The 21860-nt window shown below is 47.4% G+C and overlaps 1 protein-coding gene across 6 annotated transcripts; it reads right to left on the bottom strand.

Moving 5' to 3' along the window:
• Positions 1-11947: 11947 nt before the first annotated feature.
• b3galt2 (UDP-Gal:betaGlcNAc beta 1,3-galactosyltransferase, polypeptide 2) lies at positions 11948-20858 on the bottom strand. Of its 6 annotated transcripts, none has more exons than XM_047049707.1 (3): positions 19998-20858; positions 18956-19844; positions 11948-14518 (listed from the first exon to the last, which is right to left on the bottom strand). In XM_047049707.1, the coding sequence occupies exon 3, from the start codon at positions 13945-13947 to the stop codon at positions 12664-12666; it is 1284 nt and encodes a 427-aa protein (XP_046905663.1). In that variant the 5' UTR covers positions 13948-14518; positions 18956-19844; positions 19998-20858; the 3' UTR covers positions 11948-12663. The 6 variants fall into 6 exon arrangements, with proteins under 6 accessions (XP_046905663.1, XP_046905665.1, XP_046905666.1 ...); XM_047049709.1 differs by having other exon boundaries at positions 19078-19844; XM_047049710.1 differs by having other exon boundaries at positions 19587-19844.
• Positions 20859-21860: the final 1002 nt, after the last annotated feature.

The following is a 21860-nucleotide window of genomic DNA, read 5'->3' as shown; positions in this document are numbered from 1 at the left end:
CAATTAAAAGAAAAAACAATGTTTTTCTTATTCAGCCATTAATGGATAGATGGTCAAAGCCATTTTAAATGGCCATAGTTCCTTTAGGTTTTCTAAGTGGTGGGTTGAAATAAGATTAAGTCTTCATTGATCAACACATTTCCCAGACCTTGATCAAGTGCTGTGAAGATTCTGCTTAGTAGGCAGCGGCTAACGTGCCCCATCATTTATTACTAGTCAATTTCTCAATAAGCTTAAAATAAAATCCATAGGTCTGACCACACAGAGTAGGCATGTGTGATTTGTCTTCCTTAATTAGCTTTAGTTCACTTCACTTTGAGTTTCACAAGTTTTATTTTGGGTGGTGTGCAACTGGCTGACCTTAAGGCTGAGAGAGACCCTCCATGTGCAAAACAACAGATATTATAGCAGCAATATATTCCTCAGTACAATTTATGAGACCATCACTATTTATCATGGCCATGGACAGCAAATTGCCTAACTCATCCAGAGCCCCCTGGAAATGTAATTCCCCCACCCCCTCAAGTGCTTATAGGAGCGAGCAGAGTGCACACGCATTTCGCCTTTGCTCAAGCTCCAGCCTATCGTAGCATGGCAATAAGCTCTGTTGATTTAATATCCGTTTTCCGCCTGCCTTTGCCCAGGCTGAATAATCAGCCCACAAGATGATGCTGCATTGCCAGAGGCCCTCATGAATCTCACTGCCCAATCATTGTTAACCATTGAGCTCGGAGCACAGCCCCTGATCACACTCATGCAACAGGCTGATTGAAGCCGTCACAAGCTACGGAAAGGAGAGGTTCATGTTGAAGGTGTCTGCTTTTGTAGAAAAGCAGCCATGTTTCCTCCATGTGGATGGCATGCATTGTTTTTGTTTTCCTTCTTTGTTTTTATCAGTGATGGAATGGAGGAAAAACAAAGACAACGTGATGAAACGGATGAAACAGTCGCTCTTCAATAATGTTCTCACACAGACGAGCTGTCAGGGAGCCATTGCAAAGCAACGTTTTATTAATAAGACAAGTCCAAATGAGAAAACATTTATTTCGGAATATTTAGTTCGGTACCCATCTTCTGTCCTAGCCCTTGTATCATCTCTTCTGGGGGATCTGGCAGGGCTGGTTTTAGCTAACCTCGTTATCAATGGGGACGTTTGTTTTCAGGAAGGCTCGATGTAGGGCCTACCAAGTTAGTATTTTGTTGATGGCTGTTCCTCGTTGTTTAGGGTTTTTTTCCTCAGGGGTAAGTGGCACCGTTGATGCAAATTGGATTGGTTAGATGTCAGTTGGTGTTCAAAACTCCAAATTTGAGGTCTCACAATGATTTTGACAGTGTGGAGTGCGGCGAGGAGCGGGGTGTGATGGTGGAAACCAGCCTGTGACTGGCTTCTCTCCTTGTTATTCATGAAGGTGGGTGAACGTTTGTCTGCTGGAGGAAGGGCGGGAACTGGCTGTTTCGGTAGTTTGAGGTCTCTGAAGAGATTTCACAGCTCCTTGAGCACAGTAATCCCTGAGCACTGCGTACAAGATGGCAAATAAAACGCTACCAAGGTGTGTCCTTCTCATGAATTGGACATGCTTTTGCCGAGGGGAAAAAAAGCTTATTTGACTTTTATGAGGTCAATGGTGCCATTTTTATTGTTTTATTATTCACATGTTTTAGATTATAGATAGGATGTAATATCACATTTAAATATTTAATGGGTCATACACCCTCGGATAAACAGTATATTTTTTCGTGTCATTTAGGTTTCTCTTATGGGTATAATCAAATCTAGTGTATTTCTATAGCCATTTTTACAAGCAATGTCACAGAGGGCTTCACATACGCCCATAGAACTGCCCCTCAACCAACCTAAATCAGTACTCACTCACCTTTTAGTAGACTTTCATGTGTTTTCCAGAGTTAAATCTGAAGAGGGCAAAGTTGTGTCATTGCATAAGGGTCCAAATGACATGTATTTAACCTTTTATTTAGACTACTGTATGTTACCTACTGAAGGATCAGTGTTTTCACAGCTTTTCTCCCCTTGACGCTTGCTTTTGGCCTGGCGCACAAAGAATCGTACCATGACGCTGATCTAATGGATGAAGTCACAAGGTATCCTTCCGTGTTTTCGATTATTGCACCGTTCCACAGTGGCGCAGCGATGCGTTGTGAAGTCCAGTCCACAGACTATAAATCCTAATTTCTCACAAGGTGCCTCGGCCATTTCTGGCCTAACCCCAAGGAAGGAAAAAGCTGCCAAGCTGAAAGTAAATACATAGCTTTGCCTGGGTGGCTTGAAGCAGTCAAAGATTACGTCCTGCAGGTGATTCTTCCTCTGAATTCTTATCGTTTTAGAGGATCCTCCAACCATTGCAGTTTTATCAGTTAGACTCAGAAACCTCAGCAGAGCTCCAAAGGGTCTCTGTTCCTTTATCGCTGGCATGAATTCCGTTGACCTTGCAGCAACTTAAATTCTTTATCCAAACCAAAATAATCTTCTTCACAGGAAAGCACATCAGCGGAAAGATGACTAGTAGCAGGTCCCTGGGATATCGCAGACCAACCATTGCACTTCTCCAAGACAAACACCAGACTAAAAAAGTCCTTTCCCCTCATGGAGCAGAGCAAATGCAAGGAATATTTATAAAGAAAGATATTTACTTGAATACCACTTTTATTGGATTGAAAGGTGTGTGTATTATTAAAGACAGTGCAGCTTCAAAGGATGGATTTGGAGTGTTTTTACAAGACGTAGGAATCCCATTTTTGCCAAGAATATATTTATGGTGCCTCCATACACATAGAAAATGATCTCAAAGTCACGTGTTGGTTTTTCTCTTGGCTTTAGTGTAAGCCTGTCACAAGGTCTACTACCACCTTTTAGTTTTTTTTCTTTCTCTCTCTTCAATTCTCTTCCTCCGCCACAGATCCAAGAGCTTTGTCACTCACTCCATTGCCTTTTCCTCCACCATCCCCACTTGTCCCCCCTCCCTCAACCACCATTCCATCCTTCTCTTCCCTGGCTCCCTCCTTCGTCCTCCTCCTTTTCCTCCCTCCTCCACCATCCCTTTCTCCCCTCTCTTCTGTCTCTCCACCCATTTCTTCCCCATCTCCATCTTTCCCTGGAATTTTCTGTCTCTGTCACCGACCAACATGTCGTGTTCCCTCTCTTTCTCACTCTATTTCTCTCCTCCTCCTCCTCCTCCTCTTGTTGCTCTAATATCCCTCCCTCACTTTATTCTCTCTCTCCCAGTGCACAACTCTAGGAATCAACGACTGGTTTCCATGGAAATGGAACCGCTCCAGGTACTCAGTCCTTTGCCTGTGGATCCCTCTACCTGCCTCTCTCCAGTCAAAGTAGCGTGCGCTTACCTGCGGGATGCTGCTTAAGGTTTTCACGATCACTATTGTCAAAAACATCAAACTGCCACCTGATGCTGTCAACTGCCACACTTCCAACCATCCCTCTGTCGTGTTTTTGAATAGAAATACAGCATTATACATGCGGTATACAACATCGATATCATACTGACTCAGACAAGGGATCTCTCTCTCCCTTCCCCTCTTTCTGGTTTCCCCTCGTTCTCTTTTACTGTCTGCATCTGTCCTTAGCACAGTCCTGGTTTCTCTCACCATCTCTCTGTTTGTCTCTCTCTCCCTCTCTCTCTCTCTCTCTCTCTCTCTCTCTCTCTCTCTCTCTCTCTCTCTCTCTCTCTCTCTCTCTCTCTCTCTCTCTCTCTCTCTCTTCCTCTCTCTCTTTCAAACGCTTAGCTCAGAAGATTGATCCGGTTTATTTATAGGATGACAGATGGGCTAATTATAATAAACTAAGAAGGATGGCGTTCCTTTTGCAAACAGTTGACTTTATTATCTGCTGGAATGGGAACGGCAAACAGTAGCTTCTACATCACCTCAGACGCTTGACCTTGTGGAACAAAGGTTGCTGTGCATGATAATTAGTTTCTCAGTGGACAGCTAGTCTGTATGTGTGTGTGTGTGTGTGTGTGTGTGTTTGTGTGTGTGCGTGTGTGTGTGCATGCACGTGCATGAGTGTGTGGAGAGGGGAGGGGGCAAACTTCATCTCATTCATCAGCTCTCTGGATGCAAGTTCCAGGCAAATTAATCAAATGTTGTAATTGCAAGAGTGTTTCAGGAAGGTCTTGGTTATCCTGGGGTCCAAAAAAAGCAGGAAGAGAATGAAGATAGAGAGATAAAGAGCTGATGAGGTACATAACTGGAGACTCTCATGCAGGAAGGAGATACCAGCCTCTTAGGAGATCAAATGAGGCATTTGTCTGTCAAGAGGAAAATTAAGTTATTGAATCCGTCAATTTGAAATGACGCTTCAGTAGGTCAATTAACTAACTCACAGCATGTGAATCAGCCATCAAGTATTTAGTTGGCAGCCAGACCGGAGGTCTCGATAATATTGATGTTTCTTCATGAGATTTCATTTATGAATGGAATTACATATCCTCACACACACACACACACACACACGCAGACACACACGCACCCACACTCACACACATCTACATCTACACATTTACATAGAGAAGAAAAATTAATTCAAAATCTTGAAATGAATCCCCATGTGTGTGCATTGTTGACCACAATGCCTACTTCCCACAGTCAAAGACTATGTGACGACTACGTCCGCTGTATTAAATATGAATATATTAGCTTTTAAGTCACACTCGCAATGTTATTCTAACCTCTATAGCTGTCAGCAGAGGAGTCATCTCCCCTGATAGTTTCGCTGGAGTTTGACATGAACTTCTTGTCTGCCTGAGCATTCTCCATGCAGGGCTGATGGTTACAGATTTCCCTCGTGAGTTCTTAATAAAGGTTGGAGGCCTGGGCGAGGCCTTGGAAGAACTCCCAGATTGCATCTGCAGATGCAAGCTTGTGTTCTGTCAGACGGGTGAGATTGATACCCCGGCCATTCAGAGGGTAATATCGGCCAAGTCGGGAACAAGTGAACCATGAATCCGTCTAGCGGCTCGTAGTTGTGGAGCTGTGTTGGAAGTGTGTGGCGCACCAGTTGGGCTTCCACTATCCTCCACCAAATAGGAGACGGGTGCAACATTAGCTGCTGTGTGCTGGTTGGCTGGAGGGGTGTGGGTCATCCCAGAAGTACTTCGTGTTTAGAGTTTCTATTAGATGTTTGCTCCGGCATACAGCATTTATTTTTATCCGGCGGGTGTTTAAATAGCCCCAGCATGGCTCAGACTCTGCTCAGCTACATGGTCGATGCTGTATTATCCTCCAGCAGAGGTTGTGGATTTTTAATGCTGTAGCCTATTCATAATGATATTTTTGTACTTTTTTACATGCGTTCTTGGCGATTTCAGGTATAATTTGATTATTATACAAACGTTTTTTTTGTAGAGGTGACCCAATTTTCCCCTTTTCTCACAGACCTACTTAATCATCTTAATCAAATTTAGCATAACAGCCTAGTTTCATTTCGAGGCAGACAACAACAATAAACAATGGGAAACCAAATGTTCATCATTGTTTTGATTTATCTGGGTCAGAGAAAGAACATTGCCATTGTTGAAAATGTCATTTTGTTTATGAAAAATGCCGGTGTTTTGCCCTGCTAGCTTTGATTAGGAAAGTGTCACATGCATGTCTCATATTAGTGCCCACGATATAGGCCTACAGTAAGAATTATTTGATGCTGGGATATACAGAACAATTACAATTACATGGGGAGTGCATTTCAAGGCAGGGACGTTCTTCTCTTATTCTCTTAATTGTTTAAAATGTCAGACAGCTGTCTCCTTCCGTTTGGCTGCGATATCAAGACAGCATCTTTCCATTTTTGATTTGAGTGATTTGTGCGCGTGCTTTTCAAGGCGGGAAAGCCTACTGAATAATTGCAATTACAATCAAACAAACAAACAAAACATTCCTTTATTTTAAACAGTGGGCTAGGGCTGCGTGGAATGTATTTTTACAAATAAATGGAGTAAACATTTGTTAAGAAACAACCGCAGTAGCACTAGAGACCCATTATCAGACGTTTCACAACACACCAGAACGCAATCAAGGTCACGTCTAATGGTGCCCTGTAATTTCAGGTAAGATCTGGTGTTATTGATAGCACTGCTGCCATGCAGTGAATGTAAACTATTCTGCACTTGGAAAAGCATATATTGAATGTTTTTGCGCTGCTGTCGTGCAGATAGTTTGGGATGTTAGCTAGCGTTAGTGTATACACAGTCTACTGGTTAAATTATATAGGCCGAGTCTACAGAATGACGTGAGTTTGTTGATGTCCTAAAACCAATAATATTTTGTTTTGTTTATTTATTTAATTTCGTCGAAGTTATACACAAGCACACACTAGTAGGCTATTATTTTACCAATATCCAATGTACCGATGTAACATTCATTTATTTCTAATTAAGGCAGGTTTGATATCCTCCATAGTTTTCAGGTCAAGCGTTGTAGACCCAGGTGTTGAAAATGTGTGGTGTCAGTCACCTTACATTTGATGTTCATCATTGATCCATGCTTTCAACAACATTCTGCTAGTTACCTGCAATATTCCTTACATTGCCCTAGCTGACAAGAGCACTATGAAGGCCTATTTCGTCCTGAATAAACTAGATTCATAGAGAATATACTAAGGTCTGTGCTAGACCTTTCCAAGTGCTGTGGGTTTTGTTGTGCATTCAGAGAAATATTAGAGTTCCATATGGACACATATTTCTATATTTCGATTCATTTTTCTTGTATCTGAAGGTTGAAGGCCTCACATTGTGGACACTAGGATAATACATTACAGCAGATATGCCATAAAGGATTGTGCTAATTGTGGCTAATCTGGGGGTGATGGTAATCGCTGCTGTGTTTGACTATGATAACACAGGCTTCGCTTTTTCATGCTGATTTCATGCTTCCATCCTCTTTATCACCCACTGCCTTTAATTGGGGAAGAAACACCATTCGGTTCTATAACTCCATGGGGGGGTTTATGAGTGAACATTATCATGTTCAATAACGTTCCTCTTACTCTTATTAAGCTTCAATGGGCATGCCCTTCACCTCAGTATTCTTTTAAAGATATCCACACAGTCCTCTGTTGTAGTTGTACATCATGCCCACAGTACCTCATTTAACCCTATACCCAGTCATTACTATGACAATCACACCGTGTGACCAAAGCATTAGCACATGACCTCAATTCTCAGTTGCATCATGGCCATAATGCCTTTTTAAACCCTATTCTGCAGTCGCCACAGTGACACTGCGTTAACCAAAGCCGCAGGCCAGTCCTCGCGTGTCATTTCCCCGACTCTCTGCAGAGCAGCACAGGTTGTTGTTGTTGTAGAGCCCTTTTGTAAACTCTCCTCTGCTTGTCCTTGTGTATAGGTCTACAGAGCAGACTCCCAGCACAGTCTCCTCTGCATCGCAAGCTTCCCAAGGCGCCGGCCATTCTAGAGGCTTGTCAACAGTTCCAACATGCTCGCTCATTTTCACCGCGCAGCACGTCTCGAGGCTGAATTTCACGTTTGTTTACATGATGTGATGAAGACCCCTGCCAGGCCGAGGGGGACACCATTCCTGCTGTCGCCTTGGCCTTAATCAGTCGCAGGCCAGGAAATAATCATAATAAGGGAATTTATATGAAAACTGGAGGGTTCACGTTTGTAAAGTTCGGCTTCGTTCAGGGTGTGTTGGCTATTTGCATATTTAGTATGAATAATAACTTTCTTTGTATGGACAATAGTGGGATATCTATCTTTATGTTATGATGGCATGGTTTCTTTGGATCTTTTAGTTGGAGGGTAAGTTGTGTAACTTGTGTTGAAGGTCATGGCCGTGAAGCAGTGTGAAGCATCAGAGTCTAACAAGCAAACATTATGGTCCTGTGACCAGCAGTCTTCTTGTAGCTGTCATCGATAAAACTGAAACTAATTAGAATGGAGACTGAAGAGGGCTCAGGAATATGTGGCTCGATTCAAATTGTCTGTTTTAGACGTGAAGCGGGAAGCAGAGCTTATATCTGCTCCAATTTCAGCGCTGTCACTTTTATTTAGGCTTCCATTCCCTTTATCTTGATTCCTTTATTTTGCTTTAATGGAACTTGGACATAACAAGTTAGTCTTCAACATCAGTCACTTAAATTAAGAAAGTGTGTCCCCGTGTGTGTGTGTGTGTGTTGGTGGGGTATTCAGCAACATTTGAAAGCCCGTAGATAAAGGAGAGACAAACCATATAAAACAAGAGTGTAATTACCACCCCCCCTTTGAGTCCTTTGTTCCGAGGCAGTTCAAATAACATCACACCACGTCACACCTAATCCAATCATTGTAATTACAACGACAATTTCATTACTCTATCGCCTAGCATTCCTTCCTTCAATTGTGTTCTCTTTTTCCTCACAAGGTTACGACGGTGTGCATGTTGACTTTTTTTTCTCTTCTTCTTCTTCCCCCTTCTTCCTCGCGAGCCAAGGTCAGGCTCTACACGGAGTCTGTCTCGTAGAGAGATTTGGAGCGCTGTTGTGGCCATCTGCAGAGCGCCTTGTCACAATTCCTTCCCTCTGTCATAGATCTGGCCTCCCACAGATGCCTGCCGCCGTCCCCTCTCTCTCCCACACAGCAATCAGAGAGACCCCTACAAGGTCTTCTGGGGTGGGGGGGGGCGGGGGGGTGGGGTGGGGGGGGGGGGCGGGGGGGTGGGGGGGGGGGGGCGGGGGGGTGGGGGGGGGGCGGGGGGGGTGGGGGGGGCTTGTAGTGGGAGGGGGTGGGGGGCGGCAATCTGACAGCTACAGCCATGAAAAGAAAGAGGCGGAGAAAGAAGTGGGTTTAAAAGTCTAAGTGTGTGTGTGTGTGTGTGCGTGCGGTCGAAGGGACTTCCGCATGATCATATATTCGACGGTTGTTAGAATGTTGCAGCCTTCGCGAGTGATCCCAGTGTCGGTGGCCAATCACCACGTGCAAATGACTCCTCGCTCTGTGTCACTAATGTTTTAGGCATGCTCCCTTGATTCGTTATTTTCATGCAGAGTGGCATGTTATGACACTCTATTAAAAACACATTATTTTAATCTGGCCTTGCAGCTCCTGTATCTGAAATTGACCTGCACTTTTAATCCCTCTCTATTCTCTCTTCATTGAAATGGAAAAACTATTATCTGCTACTATAGGCCTGTTTCACATGAACCTCATTGGCTCCACAGTCCTGCCTGGGGAGGCAAGCAAGCCGTCCTTGACGTCTGTAAACATCCACCAGGATACAAAGAGCTCCACGTGGCCTTGTATTTTACCAACACGTAATACAATAACCCTACCAATGCACTCTCGCCATGCGACTTGTTCTCGTTTGTCCACCGCTGATGGTGCAGAGGTAAACACAGCGCTGAAACGTGAGCCCTGGTTGCCATGGAGTTACAGTCCTCCACTCCTATGTTCTGACAGGAAGTGAGCCCATCTTAGGAGACCTCATTAGAATCCTCCATATTGATTTGTGGGGATTAATGCTTTTTTGAAGAAGCTTTTTATTCCATCTTCCTTCTGACGGGTAGTGATGCTATTTTCCCCCCTGGTTCACTCCCTCAGGGTCACGAAGGGCCAGATAAAGACCTGAAAACATGCTCTGCCCTCAGTACCAACGCTCCACATAGCAGTGATCAAACAATGCTCCAGTAGCTAGCCGTAGAGTAGATACGCAGAGATCGATGTGTAGTCTGTGTCACATCTGAGGACGGAAATTCCTCCTCTGTGGGTTTTTATAATGATCCTGCCGTCCTGCTTTGATAAGTTGTTAAAATGGACAAAATGGCCGCTTGACCGCTGAGCCACCTGAGTCCTCAGAGGGGCTCTGAGTCCTGACAGCAGAGGAAGTGTTTATCTAAGGGCCCGACAGCCCTCCTGTAACGGACATTCTGGATGGTCACTGTCAAATTAGATTTATAAATAGATTTTGGCTCGATTGCTGGCAGCGCCCCATTGGTTGGTCCTCCAGACCTGGCTGGAATCTGCCATCTGTTTATGGATGTTAGTGAGGTCTGTCCCTGCTGACAGGCCAGAGAGAAGGCAAAGCCAGGGATCATTCTGGAAGTACAAAGCAGCTAAATCTATATGTGATACAAACAGAACTATTGACTTTAGTTATGGTTAACAAGGAAAAACAATTGGTAAAGAAAATACAACTTTGCTTAAATGATGTCGTTAAAAGAACATTAATTCACTGAACTTGCTTGAAAATCATGCATATGTTTTTCGACAAATATTCCAAAACCTTTCTATACATTTCGGTTTAGCGGAGTCTCAAATGTTCTTGTGTCTGCCCTTTTGTCCGTCTACTTTGCATTCGTTGCTCTCAACTTCATTTGCGATTCATGGTAGTACATTGAAGCCCTCTGAAAGGCATTACTCAGGTTCACTGCTGCGCTGCACCCAAAGGTCAGGATGTTTATCTCCTTCTCAAGTGTATTTGAGCTGTCTGGTTCCAGTGTGGCTGTGTGGCTGTGTGGCTGTGTGGAGCCGAGCAGAGCAGAGCAGAGGGCTGGGCCGGTCTGCACCCTCACTTCATCACAGCAGACATCTCCATCCATCCCCCCAGCTCACCAATACCACGTTAGCAGGAGCACAGGTTTCAATACTGATCAGTCACAGCCTCTTTTCGCTTCATTCATCATCCGTTCTTTTCCCTCCTATTTCTCTCTTTCCCCCACTCGTTTCCCGCCGTTCGTTTCCCTCTCCCCTCCATCTATCTTCCTTCACGCTCCACTTCTTTCTGTTTTCCTACAATCTCTTCCTCCATGTCCTTCTCGCTGGTCTCTGTTTCCTCTGGCTCGCCCTCCACACACACACACACATTACACACACACACATTACACACACACACATTACACACACACACACATTACACACACACACTTTCACTTCCCTGTGCCCGGTCTTATTTTTGGAGCTAAAAGTGTTACTGGATGCAGGTGATCTGGCTCTGTAATTGCCTGGGCCATGCATGACTGCAGCCAGACCTTGCTCTCCTTCTCCTACCATGAGTCACAGCTTCATTATTATTAATTAAGGTGGATGAATACTTAAGAGGAGCAGAGTATATCAGGAATGGTGCAGCTCAGGAATAATTGAACAAAAAAGGAATTTTGTGTTTTCTTTTGAGTCAGGTTCACAGACTTGGCTGATTTGAATTGATTTTGTGACTCCTCACAGATCACACAGTGAAACTCCCTGGACGTTTATCTTAAGGAAGACACTGGACAGTATGTCTCAAATGATGGTGTCTTATAGGCTGATGTTACGATATATTTTTGCATCTACACCAAACTCAGATCTCTTGAGAGTGAAGTGTTTACTGTTGGACCAAGGGGTGAAGATTTGGTCACACAGATAAGCAGATGTTAGTCTTATCTCCATGCCTTGCGTTTCATGCTAATCCTCCCTCTGGTTGTTTTGAATGATTAGCCTGTCTGCGTTGTAAACATTGACCCTTGTAAAGCCCCACAAACAAGATTACCCAAACGAATAGCTGGTTGAAACGACACTTAGATATGTGCAGCGGAGTGTGCGGATAAAAGCCAAACAGCTGGAATCTCCTCTCCGTGAACTTAATTAGATTACCTTTTTCTGGCGCGGGACACTCTGCCATCATCCAATTAAAGGAGCTTTTTTTGGGGGGTTATCAGACTGACCCTGAGCAGTGAAGTGTGTGCACATTTACAGTCTCTTGCGAAATGACATGCAGTTCAGGTCCATCTGGAGTAAACACTAACTGCCTTTCAGACTTCTGAGTGTCTCTTTTTAATTAAAATCGAATCACTTTCATGATTAATTTCACATCGCTTTCACCCGTGCAAAGTTCCTAAGCCGATCTGTAGCACTGCATCTCATTTAGAGAAAAGGAAAAGTCAGATGCGATTCGTATAGGGTAGTGTTGTTGTGGTCGATTTCATATCACAAACCACACAAACGGATGAATTCAATACATTTAATTGTTGATTAATCATTGCACATTGGTTTAGTGCAGACTGATATTCACTCAATGTAAAGCTTTAGAAAATACAATCTCAGTCATTTCTGACTGTTGTGATTCTGAGCTCTTTCACGTTGGTTGTAAATCAAAGTATATGACCGACTCCTGAAAGACCATCCTGAAACTCTTTTTTTTGTGATAATTCTGTAAAGTAAACATTGAGACAGGGCAGCAATACTGGTCCACATCATATATATATATTCATACATTTTTAGGTAGTGTGCTTTGACTGTAATACATTTACATTAACTTTTGAAGATCTTCATTTTATGAATCAGATAAAGATATTTAGATAGAATTGGCCAGACTGTTGGCATCAACTAACTGTTGCCAGGAGACCTGTCACATTCTAGCTTGAAGCTCTTTGAATTGGCACCACAGCTGGCATACACGCCATCGTTCCTGTTAGGACATGATTTTTTTTTTGTGTATTTTCTTTTGTGCATGCGTCATATTGCACGTACATGAACATTACTGTCCCTTTAGAAAGAGTTAAACAGCTTTACAATACATAACATCTCTCCCAAATTAAAAAAATAGTTGGAATCCACTGTACACAATACCAAAAACACTGTGCTCTTGCGCCCAAGTGTGTTTAGTGTCGAGTGCCCTTCCCAGGTCCACGCTTAGCCTCCGCCCCCGTTTGGCGCACCATCGTCACGGTCTCTCTCCGTGAAAACGCCGGTGTCTGTACCGGCCGTTCCTCTCCTTGGCCAGGTTGATGCAGGCGTTGTGTTTGTTGCTCTGCAGGTGGTTCCAGTACTTCACCAGCTCGTTGGGCTGGAACTGGTGCGACGTGATCAGGTGGCTGTACTTGCAGCTGGAGTACGACACCCGCCAGTGGTTGAACAGGAACTCGTTGGGCGGCGGCGTGGGGTCCACGCGCAGCTTGGCCAGGCAGATGCCCACGTACACGTCCTCCAGGTGAAGCCGGCGGATCCCCAGCGACGCCTGGTAGATGAGCTCCGCCATGTCCCCGGAGAACACGTACCCCGTCCCCGAGCAGAAGATGGGGTAGCGCTCGCTGGGGTACAGCTCCAGGGGCATGTACCACTTGCTGTCCTTGTTGCGGTTGGGCGCGTAGCCCCGCATCAGGTAGCCCGTGAAGTACAGCTGCCGGGGGGGCAACTCCGGTTTCAGGAGCTTCTGGACGAGATACTCGGTGTTGACGAACATGTCGCTGTCCGTCTTCATGACGTAGCGGGCGCGCGGGCAGTGGCTGGCCACCCAGTTCATGCCCATCAGGGTTTTGATGGTGAGGTTGTAGTAGGTGTCCTGGTAATCCTGCTGGATGATGTCGTGGTGCAGGCGGCTCTCCTCTTCGATGGTGCTCTGGGTGTAGCTGTCTGAGGCCCGGCCCAGCCCCAGGAGGAAGAGGCGCACGAAGCCCAGGCCCGGCGCCACGCTCTCGTTCCCCCACGTCTGCCGGATGGCGTTGCGGGCGCCGGCCTGGCCCGGCTCGGCGGCGATGAGGAGGACGAGGAACGGTGGGCCGTCTCGGCACTTCAGCGGCTCGTTGAGGATGTAGCGGTACGGCCGCGCCTTCAGCCGCCCTCCCACGCCCATCTCTCGCTGCAAACTGTTGTTGGCGCTCATGGAGTTCTCCAGACCCATCTCGCCCCCGCCCGCCGCCTCGGCCTGCTGGGAGCTGAGGTTGAGCAAGGGCTTGGGCACCGCGTAGCCCGGATCCCTCCACAGGCTGCGGAGGGAGGCGCTCTGGTTGGCCTCGGCCCGGGGGCTGCGCAGACCCCTGACGGTGTAGGCGAGGGGGTTGTCCCTGGGGCCCGCCCGCCCCGGGAGCCAGTCCTGGTGGCTGAAGAAGAGGAAGAGGGTAAAGAGGAGCGCCAGGGACAGGAGCCCGGCCACGTGCGTCCGGAACAGCGAGCGCTTCACCGTCCAGGTCATCTTGATGGGACAGCAGTGGCGCCGTCTCCACTGCATGGTGGGGCTCTGGGTAGCAGGGTGCTGATGCTGCTCAGGAAGGGCCGGCCACGACGGTCACATCCGATCACGTCAAACATGTGCTTGTCAACAGCCAAAGGGGTTCTCGGAGCTGACACACGGCCGGATGCGAGCCCCCCTTGGTGGAGCTGGGACAGTGCGTGGGCCCCCTGCTGGAGCTTGAACAATGATCAATCGTGGGCCCCCTGGTGGAGCTGGGATAAATCGTGGGCCCCCTGGTGGAGCTGGGATAAATTGTGGGCCCCCTGGTGGAGCTGGGGCCCCTTGTTGGAACTGGGACAAATCGTGGGCCCCCTGCAGGAGCTGGAACAATGCGTGGGGCCTCCTGGTGGAGCAAGAACCCACGCGTGGGCCCCCTGGTGCAGCTGCGCAGGTCAGAGGAGAGTTTCTCGAGGCCCTTGGCAGAGCTAGGAGAGGGATGAGTCTCTGGCCATAGTGTCTGCTTCCAGGCTCTTCTCTGGTTCTGCACTCAACTCCAGTCTCATGCTCTGGGGCTGGCTTTCTTCAAAACAGCCGAGTAGTTCAGTTCTCAGTGGATTGTATGTCTTATCTGTGGGGGGAAAGAGAACAGGAAAAAAAGGCTTGGCAAATATTCAGGACTCATTGCAATCTCTGGCGTCGAGCCATGTGTCAATTGTTGGAGTTCGAGAGATTTGAAATGATCGACCTGAAGAGGAGTGAAGTGTTTGTAGAAATCATTCATGTTCGTTTTTAAGCATGTTTTGTTTAGTTTTCTATGGACAAGTCATTTCGAAACTCTTAATGATGCAATATTTGGCCTCTCTTTGCAGCGTGTCTTCTAGTGAAGGATATCATTACTGCGGTTCAAACAGAAGAGAGAACAGCAGTACTTCAATGAAACACAACATCAAATAGGAAGATGTATAATAATTCTTTTGCCAACACGTTTACAATACGGTGTGGTATTTAGAGATTCCCGTTGGTTGAACTATTTTCAAATCCTCCAGCGTAGACAAGCACGCCTGTGCACTATTTGATGTTGAATGTAAACCGAGGATAAAACATAATAAGAACAAAACAAACGAAGTATGTATCTAAAAAAAGCAATCCTGTTTATGGAAGCTCTCAAACTGGGAGATAGTGGGTTGAGGAGGGTGGCAGGTGGAAAGGGAAGGTGCAAAGTGTACATTAGGCCTAGGTGGAGGGTAGTGGAGGTGGAGGGTGATGGTGGAGGGTAGTGGAGGGTGATGGTGGAGGGTAGTGGAGGTGGAGGGTAGTGGAGGGTGATGGTGGAGGGTGGAGGGTAGTGGAGGGTGGTGGAGGGTGATGGTGGAGGGTGGTGGAGGTGGAGGGTGATGGTGGAGGGTGGTGAAGGTGGAGGGTGGTGGAGGTGGAGGGTGATGGAGGTGGAGGGTGGTGGAGGGTGATGGAGGGTGGTGGAGGTGGAGGTGGAGGGTGAACGTGTGAAAGCCCCTGCATGTGGACACCCGGGCCAGATGCCCGGGGTGGAAATGTAAATTGCAGGTTTGCACAACATGGCGCTGGCTAACAATTCCAGGAGGTGCTGGTTCCAGCCCGTGCCACCTGCCCCCCCCCCCTTTCCCCCTCTCCCCTGCTGCGCCTTCTCAGCAAAGGAGGAGATGCATCTGTCAAAATGAATTTTCAGGGTCCAGCAAACAGTGCTGCTGGGGCCTCGGCCGGCCTCTGGCGATAACAGCCTTCACCCGCCATTCACCTTCCACCTCCGGCTTATCAACGCAGCGCCTGCTCCCTTCAGAGGCCCCCCTTGGCAGCTTCATTTCCTGTACACAGACCCACGCCCACACAAACTCTCATGCGTGCACACACACACACACATACATGTGCACACACACACATACACATGCCATCCTTCTCTCTGTTTTACTCTGCCTTCTTCTCTGGGCGTGAACACACTCGCATTGTGAGAGGAGGTGCTGCACACACACTTTCACAATACTGAACGTGCTGGCTGGAAACAAGCAGGTTTCATCCGCCCAGAGTGAGAACACAAATGTGTTCCCTTTTTTATTATCGGTTGGGGATTTTTTGCGGCGTGACACACAACGCCGTGTGCCATTTTCACTGTTGATGCCAAGGCAGATCGAGAGAGGGAGCGAACTGCTCTCGATCTCTGTCCAATTTTCATTTTCTGGGAGTGTTTGCTCATTCGTCACGACAACTGGATAGGAGCACGCTAACCTTTTCAGCAGAATGTGCTTACCCGGCGCAGGCAATTACAGCAGAATGAGAGAGGCCAAGGCCGGGTTTGCTTTAAAGGTTAACACACTTTACATCAGAGCAAATCCAAAGCTTGAAAGGTTTCTGTTGTCCATATATGAGGATCTAATTATCAGAATTCCAGCGCCAGTACACAACCACACACACACACACACCACACACACACAAACACATTTTCCGGGGGTTGGAAGTGTTTGTGGGGGGTGGCTTGTTGACTGGATGCTATTTGGTGGAACCACACTGTTGTTGACTGGATGTTATGTGGTGGAACTACACTGTTATTGACTGGATGCTATGTGGTTGGAACCACACTGTTTGTTGCCTCATGAAATGACAGTTCCGCAGCCGTGGCGGAATCCCTCTCGACGAACGTGTCCCTTCATTAATTCGGTTCCTTGCCTCCCATCAATGTCAGTTCCTCACCAAACCAATTAGCGACTGGAACGCTAATTGATGCCCCTGTGGCCCCTTAGCGGTCAGAGGTTACATGATCAAAGACTCCGGGGTGTGACATGTACTGCAGCTAGTATCATCAGTAGTCGGATTCTTTTTACTGTGAAATCCAGATGAACTATAGTCAAGCCCCAGCGAATGGTGTTGAAAGTGCCAAGCCGATCCTCATTACAACATATGTTGAGTGAATTACCTAAAACACTCTTGTTTTGTTTTTATAGTATCGTCACAGTATTCTCATATTCCATAGTGTCTCAAACTAGATAAAACATAGACCTGAATGATTTAAAGAAATGCAATCTTGTGAATAGCACAAGAAGATGTGTCTAAAATGTCTGGCAGGCCAAACATAAGCTACAGTAGCACTTTCTCTCTGCTGCCATATTCAGAGAGAGCCTCCACTCAAGATGTAGCCTGTGTTTACGCAAGCTCACATTTTGTCTGCTCTCGCAGGCAGGCTTACGGTTCAGAGAAACAGCTTATGACCTGTTTGGAGTGCAAAAGTATTTAGTAAACGAAATCCTTTCTCCGTCCTCCGCCTGTCAACAAGATGAGTCACGTCAGGACAAAGGTCGAAAAACACAAGAACCAAGTAGGAGACCTGAGATCGGAGAAGTTGTTGAAGACCTCCTGTCGACGGTCTCAACAAAGGGGCCACGAGACGGGACGGCGTTCCTCGCCTCTTTATACAACAGTTCTGGTTGACCTCTGTCACCTCGGAAACGCCCACACGTCGTCGACAGCGAGATGTGCAAAGCACAGGGGTGGAGGATTTGGTAGATCAAGAGATTGCAGGTTCAAAAACCCCCCGTAGGTTGCTTTGGATAAAGGTAAATCAAAGAAATACGTAAACGTAGCTAACGTATTTCATAACGTGTAAACACAGGCAGAGCTGTAAAAATGCTTCTGTCTTTGAAAGGTGTACAGTGACACCAGCACTGGAACTTGGCCGAACTCGAAGCTGATAAGTCACCTCGCCAAACATGCCTTGGTCCCTAAGAATAGCTTTGATGATTTCACTCTTTCCCTCTCTCTCCATCTCATGGCCATCTACGCCTCTCAGAACTCCACACCGGCCCAAGTCAGGGGGTCAGTTGGCTGAGCAGTTAGGGAATCAGGCTAACAATTAGAAGGTTGCTGGTTCGATTCCCGGCCGTGCCAAATGACATTGTGTCCCTGGGCAAGGCACTTCACCCTACTTGCCTCGGGGGAATGTCCCTGTACTTACTGTAAGTCACTCTGGATAAGAGCGTCTGCTAAATTACTAAATGCAAGTCTGCCTCTCTTCACTTCTGTGCCTGTGCTGCCGTCACACGAAACCCGTCTGAGGAATGATTTTGGTTTTATGAAAGCTTAGCTTGTCGGTCCCTAAACCCAACACTCCAAAATCATCTTCAAGGCTTTGGTTTTAATCTGTTGTGCTTATAAATAAACCTTCTGCCAGTTTTTATTTTTTTCCCCCTGTAAAGCTGCACGCCGGAAGCAGGAAGTATCCTGAGTGGGCCTGCTTGCACTGAAAACAGAAGACCCTTCAGCGTTTCCTCTAGGATTCTTTTTAGCAGTGGGAGCAGGTCTGTCCAAACCCCACCCCCAAAAACAAAGTTCTAACCCCTATATTTCGGAGCAGGTTAATGTCATAGCATAATAGCTAATGTAATGTTGCACATATTTTCAACCTATTTCCCCTAAAGCAATAAGGTTAGGCTACTTAAAGACACCTTTCACTCAAAGTATGTTCTAAATGGCATAAATACTGCCAATTAATAATTGACGTAACAACTTATTGTAAATGGTCAGTAGCCTAGCCTATCGATTAAGGTACTTGAAAGCATGTACACTGTCAGCTTCATTTGATCTTGATAGGCTAAGCATTCTGTAGCAAATAAGACCACTATTTATTAATTAAAACAACTTCAGCATAATAATGCACCTAAAATACAAACGGAGCAAGGGCATCAATTGCCATTAAATCAACAAACATGTGCAATTTAGCTAGCAGGGGAAGAACACAAACAACGAAAATCACCAGTTAACTTAATTTAAATTTGCAAGAACTATAGACTAACACAATAACGGGCTTAAATGAACTGACAACATAAGTTATACGACTTGCAGTTCTCAAGGACGCACACACGTGTCCGTGCTATTCTCCGACATGCACTCTAACAATCACTGCTGATAGACGGCCTTTTGTACAGCCCTATTTCTGATACCCTGGCGGCAGAAATGTACTGTGACGGGCCGCCACGCCAAGATCAACAGAGTAAACACTGCCCTTTATTAGAGTAGTACTCAGCATTATTCGAGCCCGTACCGTATTTTCCTCTTTAGCCAGTTCCTACTTTTTGCTATTCAGCTCGTCTGAAGCATGGGAAGTGTTGAGGGCATTCAGCCGGCGGTTACAATACATCCTCGGAACTCGCTGTAAACACACACCTGGGTCGTCCTCCCCTCTCCGGACAATCTCCCCCATTCTCAGTGTTTTCTGTAGCTCTCTGTTAAAGGCCGGCTTGTCCAGTGTATCTGTGTGGATAATCTAGAAGGTTGTGGGTGGGAAGGGGGCTGGGCTGGGGGGGGGGACTGGCTAACCAGGCTGTTTGTTCGCTTCTTCATCCCAGCACTGGGGAGATCTCGGGGGGGGGGGGGGGGGGTTGGGGGGGCAGGCCACCCGAGCTCTCGGCCACGTCAGCCCGCCTCACTGTTCTTCCACGGCTCGTGTGTTTCAACCTCGCCTTTCTAAGCGATCGAACCTCTCGGATCGTTCTCGCCGCGTGCCTCTGTGAATTCTCCTCGCCTGTGATCCCGGTCACCGTGTGCTATATAAGGGTGCCTTGCTGGCTGGTGTGTCTGTAGGTAACACCCCCCCCCCCCCCTTTATGATACATACTGCTGTGCGTAACCCATGAGAAGGTATTAAAGTTGAACCGTCCCGGGTGGAGACTCACCGGCTGACAGGGAGAGGCAAACGGGTGCGTTCGAAATGTCCACCTCAGCATTTAGCCTTCCCCCCCGAGCGTCTTGGCGAAAGTGCAAACTACTTCAGAGTGATGGACGGGTGGAAGCAGATGAAAGCGCCGCTCGCTGATCCGCTTGATCAATCTAATTCACCCACCTCGACGAGGACAGCATTTGATCGGGCCGATACTGTTTTGAACACGTCCAAGATTCCCCCCCCGGTAAAGCAGGAGACAGGCAAGCCTTGGCTGTGCAGTACAGGATGGATGGATGGGGGGGGGGGGGGGGTGATGGAGGGAGGGATGGGGGAGATGTAGGGGGGGGGGGAAGAAGGAGGGAATGAATGAATGATGAGAGTAAGGGAGGGGAGCGCTAAAGCTGACGACTCGCACAGTGCATACCTCCTTGGCGTCTGGCGGGGCGGACTGTGCAAACGCTGGTGCCGTCTGTCGGCACACCATCACCGCCTCCGAGATCTGGGCTAATGTCCTGGTCCACCCTCCCTCCCCTGCCACCCGCCAACCCCCTCCCCCCTCCCCCCTTCTTGTCTAATCACACAGCACACATTTCCCTCACTTTGGCTCCGGGTAGATCTCGGTTGGCGTGCCCTCCTCCCATCTGGGGTCCACAGCAGTCATGTCCGACTCAGTTTGCTTTGGCCTTCAGGTTTGGGTTTTGCTCTTCACCTCCTCCTCTTCCCCTCCTCTCCTGACGATCTCTGTTGAAGCACTACTAACCCCTCTCTTTCTTTCTTCTCTCTCTCTCTCTCTCTCTCTCTCTCTCTCTCTCTCTCTCTCTCTCTCTCTCTCTCTCTCTCTCTCTCTCTCTCTCTCTCACTGTCTCTCTCTCTCACTGTCTCTGCCCCGTCGCCCGCCCCTACTGTCCGCGCGTCTCTTTTAATCCCGAAGGGAAATGAGGAAGCTTCACGGTGTGCGTGGCGATCCCTGGTTGCGGGCACATCTGTTGTCGGGCTGGACGTGGATCTCTGGAGCGTGCAGACAGGAGCAGCACTGGTGCATCCACTAGCCCCTGATGTTGCTAGGCAAGCTGATGAGAGGAGGGAAAAAGGCAAGCCCCCCCTGACAGAAAGAAAAAATGGAGAAAATTAAAAAACAAATAATGGAAAAAGCCATCAGCTCATGTTTTCTGTGACTGGCGGCAGCACCGTTTAATCCCGACTTCCTGAGGAATGAAAAAAAAAAAAACACCCTTCGTTCTTTCCCCCCTCCTCTCTCTCTCTCTCTCTCTCTCTCTCTCTCTCTCTCTCTCTCTCTCTCTTTCTCTCTCTCCCTCTCTTTCTCTCTTTCTCTGCTCGCTGCCTCTCTGCTCGCTTCGGCTGGGCTCTGTTGTTCTCCTGGGGAGAGAAGCAGCTGCTGAAATGTGGAGGCAGGCTGACAGGAACCGCTATACTGACGGAGCTCTCTGACGTCACCGCATACTTAGCAGGGGAGCCCACGTGAGCTCTTTTTAGTTTCGCTCCCCTCCCTCCCCTCTTGTCGCCCCTCCCCCAGCCCCCTCTCCCTCTCTCCGGCACGAAAACACGGTTTAACCGTGTGTGCGCTGGTGTGGGAAGAGAGGGTGTCTGTGGCAGAGACGTGGACCAGTCAGCAGGGCTGCGTCCTCAGTCTGGTTCACTGGTCTATTGTGTTCCTCTTGCTCGGGGGGAGAACGAATCGTATCAAATGAAAATCATTCGTTTACACTGGCACACGTCAATGACCCATGTAGGGTGAAACTACAACAATGTGTGTGATAGATTTCCTGATTTTATATTGGTGTGTGTGTGTTCTCGTCCCCTCACATGTCCTGCAGTCAGCTCCACCTCACGGAAGTGTGTGTGTGTAGGGTCGACATCAATACCACCCCCAACAGAGTGCTGAAACACAACCCCCATCTCATTAATATTACCAGAGTTTATTAATACGTTACACGGGAACACTGCAGCACCGAATCACTTCTTTCTCACCACTGCACACACACGCGCGCACAATACAAACCAACATACACACACCATACAAACAAAGCAACATATACACGCACACTACAAAGAAACACACCCAACAAACGGACACACAAACACGCACACACACATCACCCTGTCCTTCTAGATCTTTCCGTACGACCCCTCCGTGACTTCCCATTAGAGCGGATACAGGGCAAATTGTAATGTATGTAAAGTTACTTCAACCCCTTCAGTGCAATAACACCAAGCCTCCTGCGGCGGCTGAATATTGCACAGGATCACCGCCTATGCTATATAGGAA

The sequence above is a fragment of the Hypomesus transpacificus genome, chromosome 26 (genome assembly GCF_021917145.1).
Source record: "Hypomesus transpacificus isolate Combined female chromosome 26, fHypTra1, whole genome shotgun sequence".
Taxonomy (NCBI): Eukaryota; Metazoa; Chordata; class Actinopteri; order Osmeriformes; family Osmeridae; genus Hypomesus; species Hypomesus transpacificus.
This window is presented reverse-complemented; position numbering and strand designations above follow the sequence as displayed.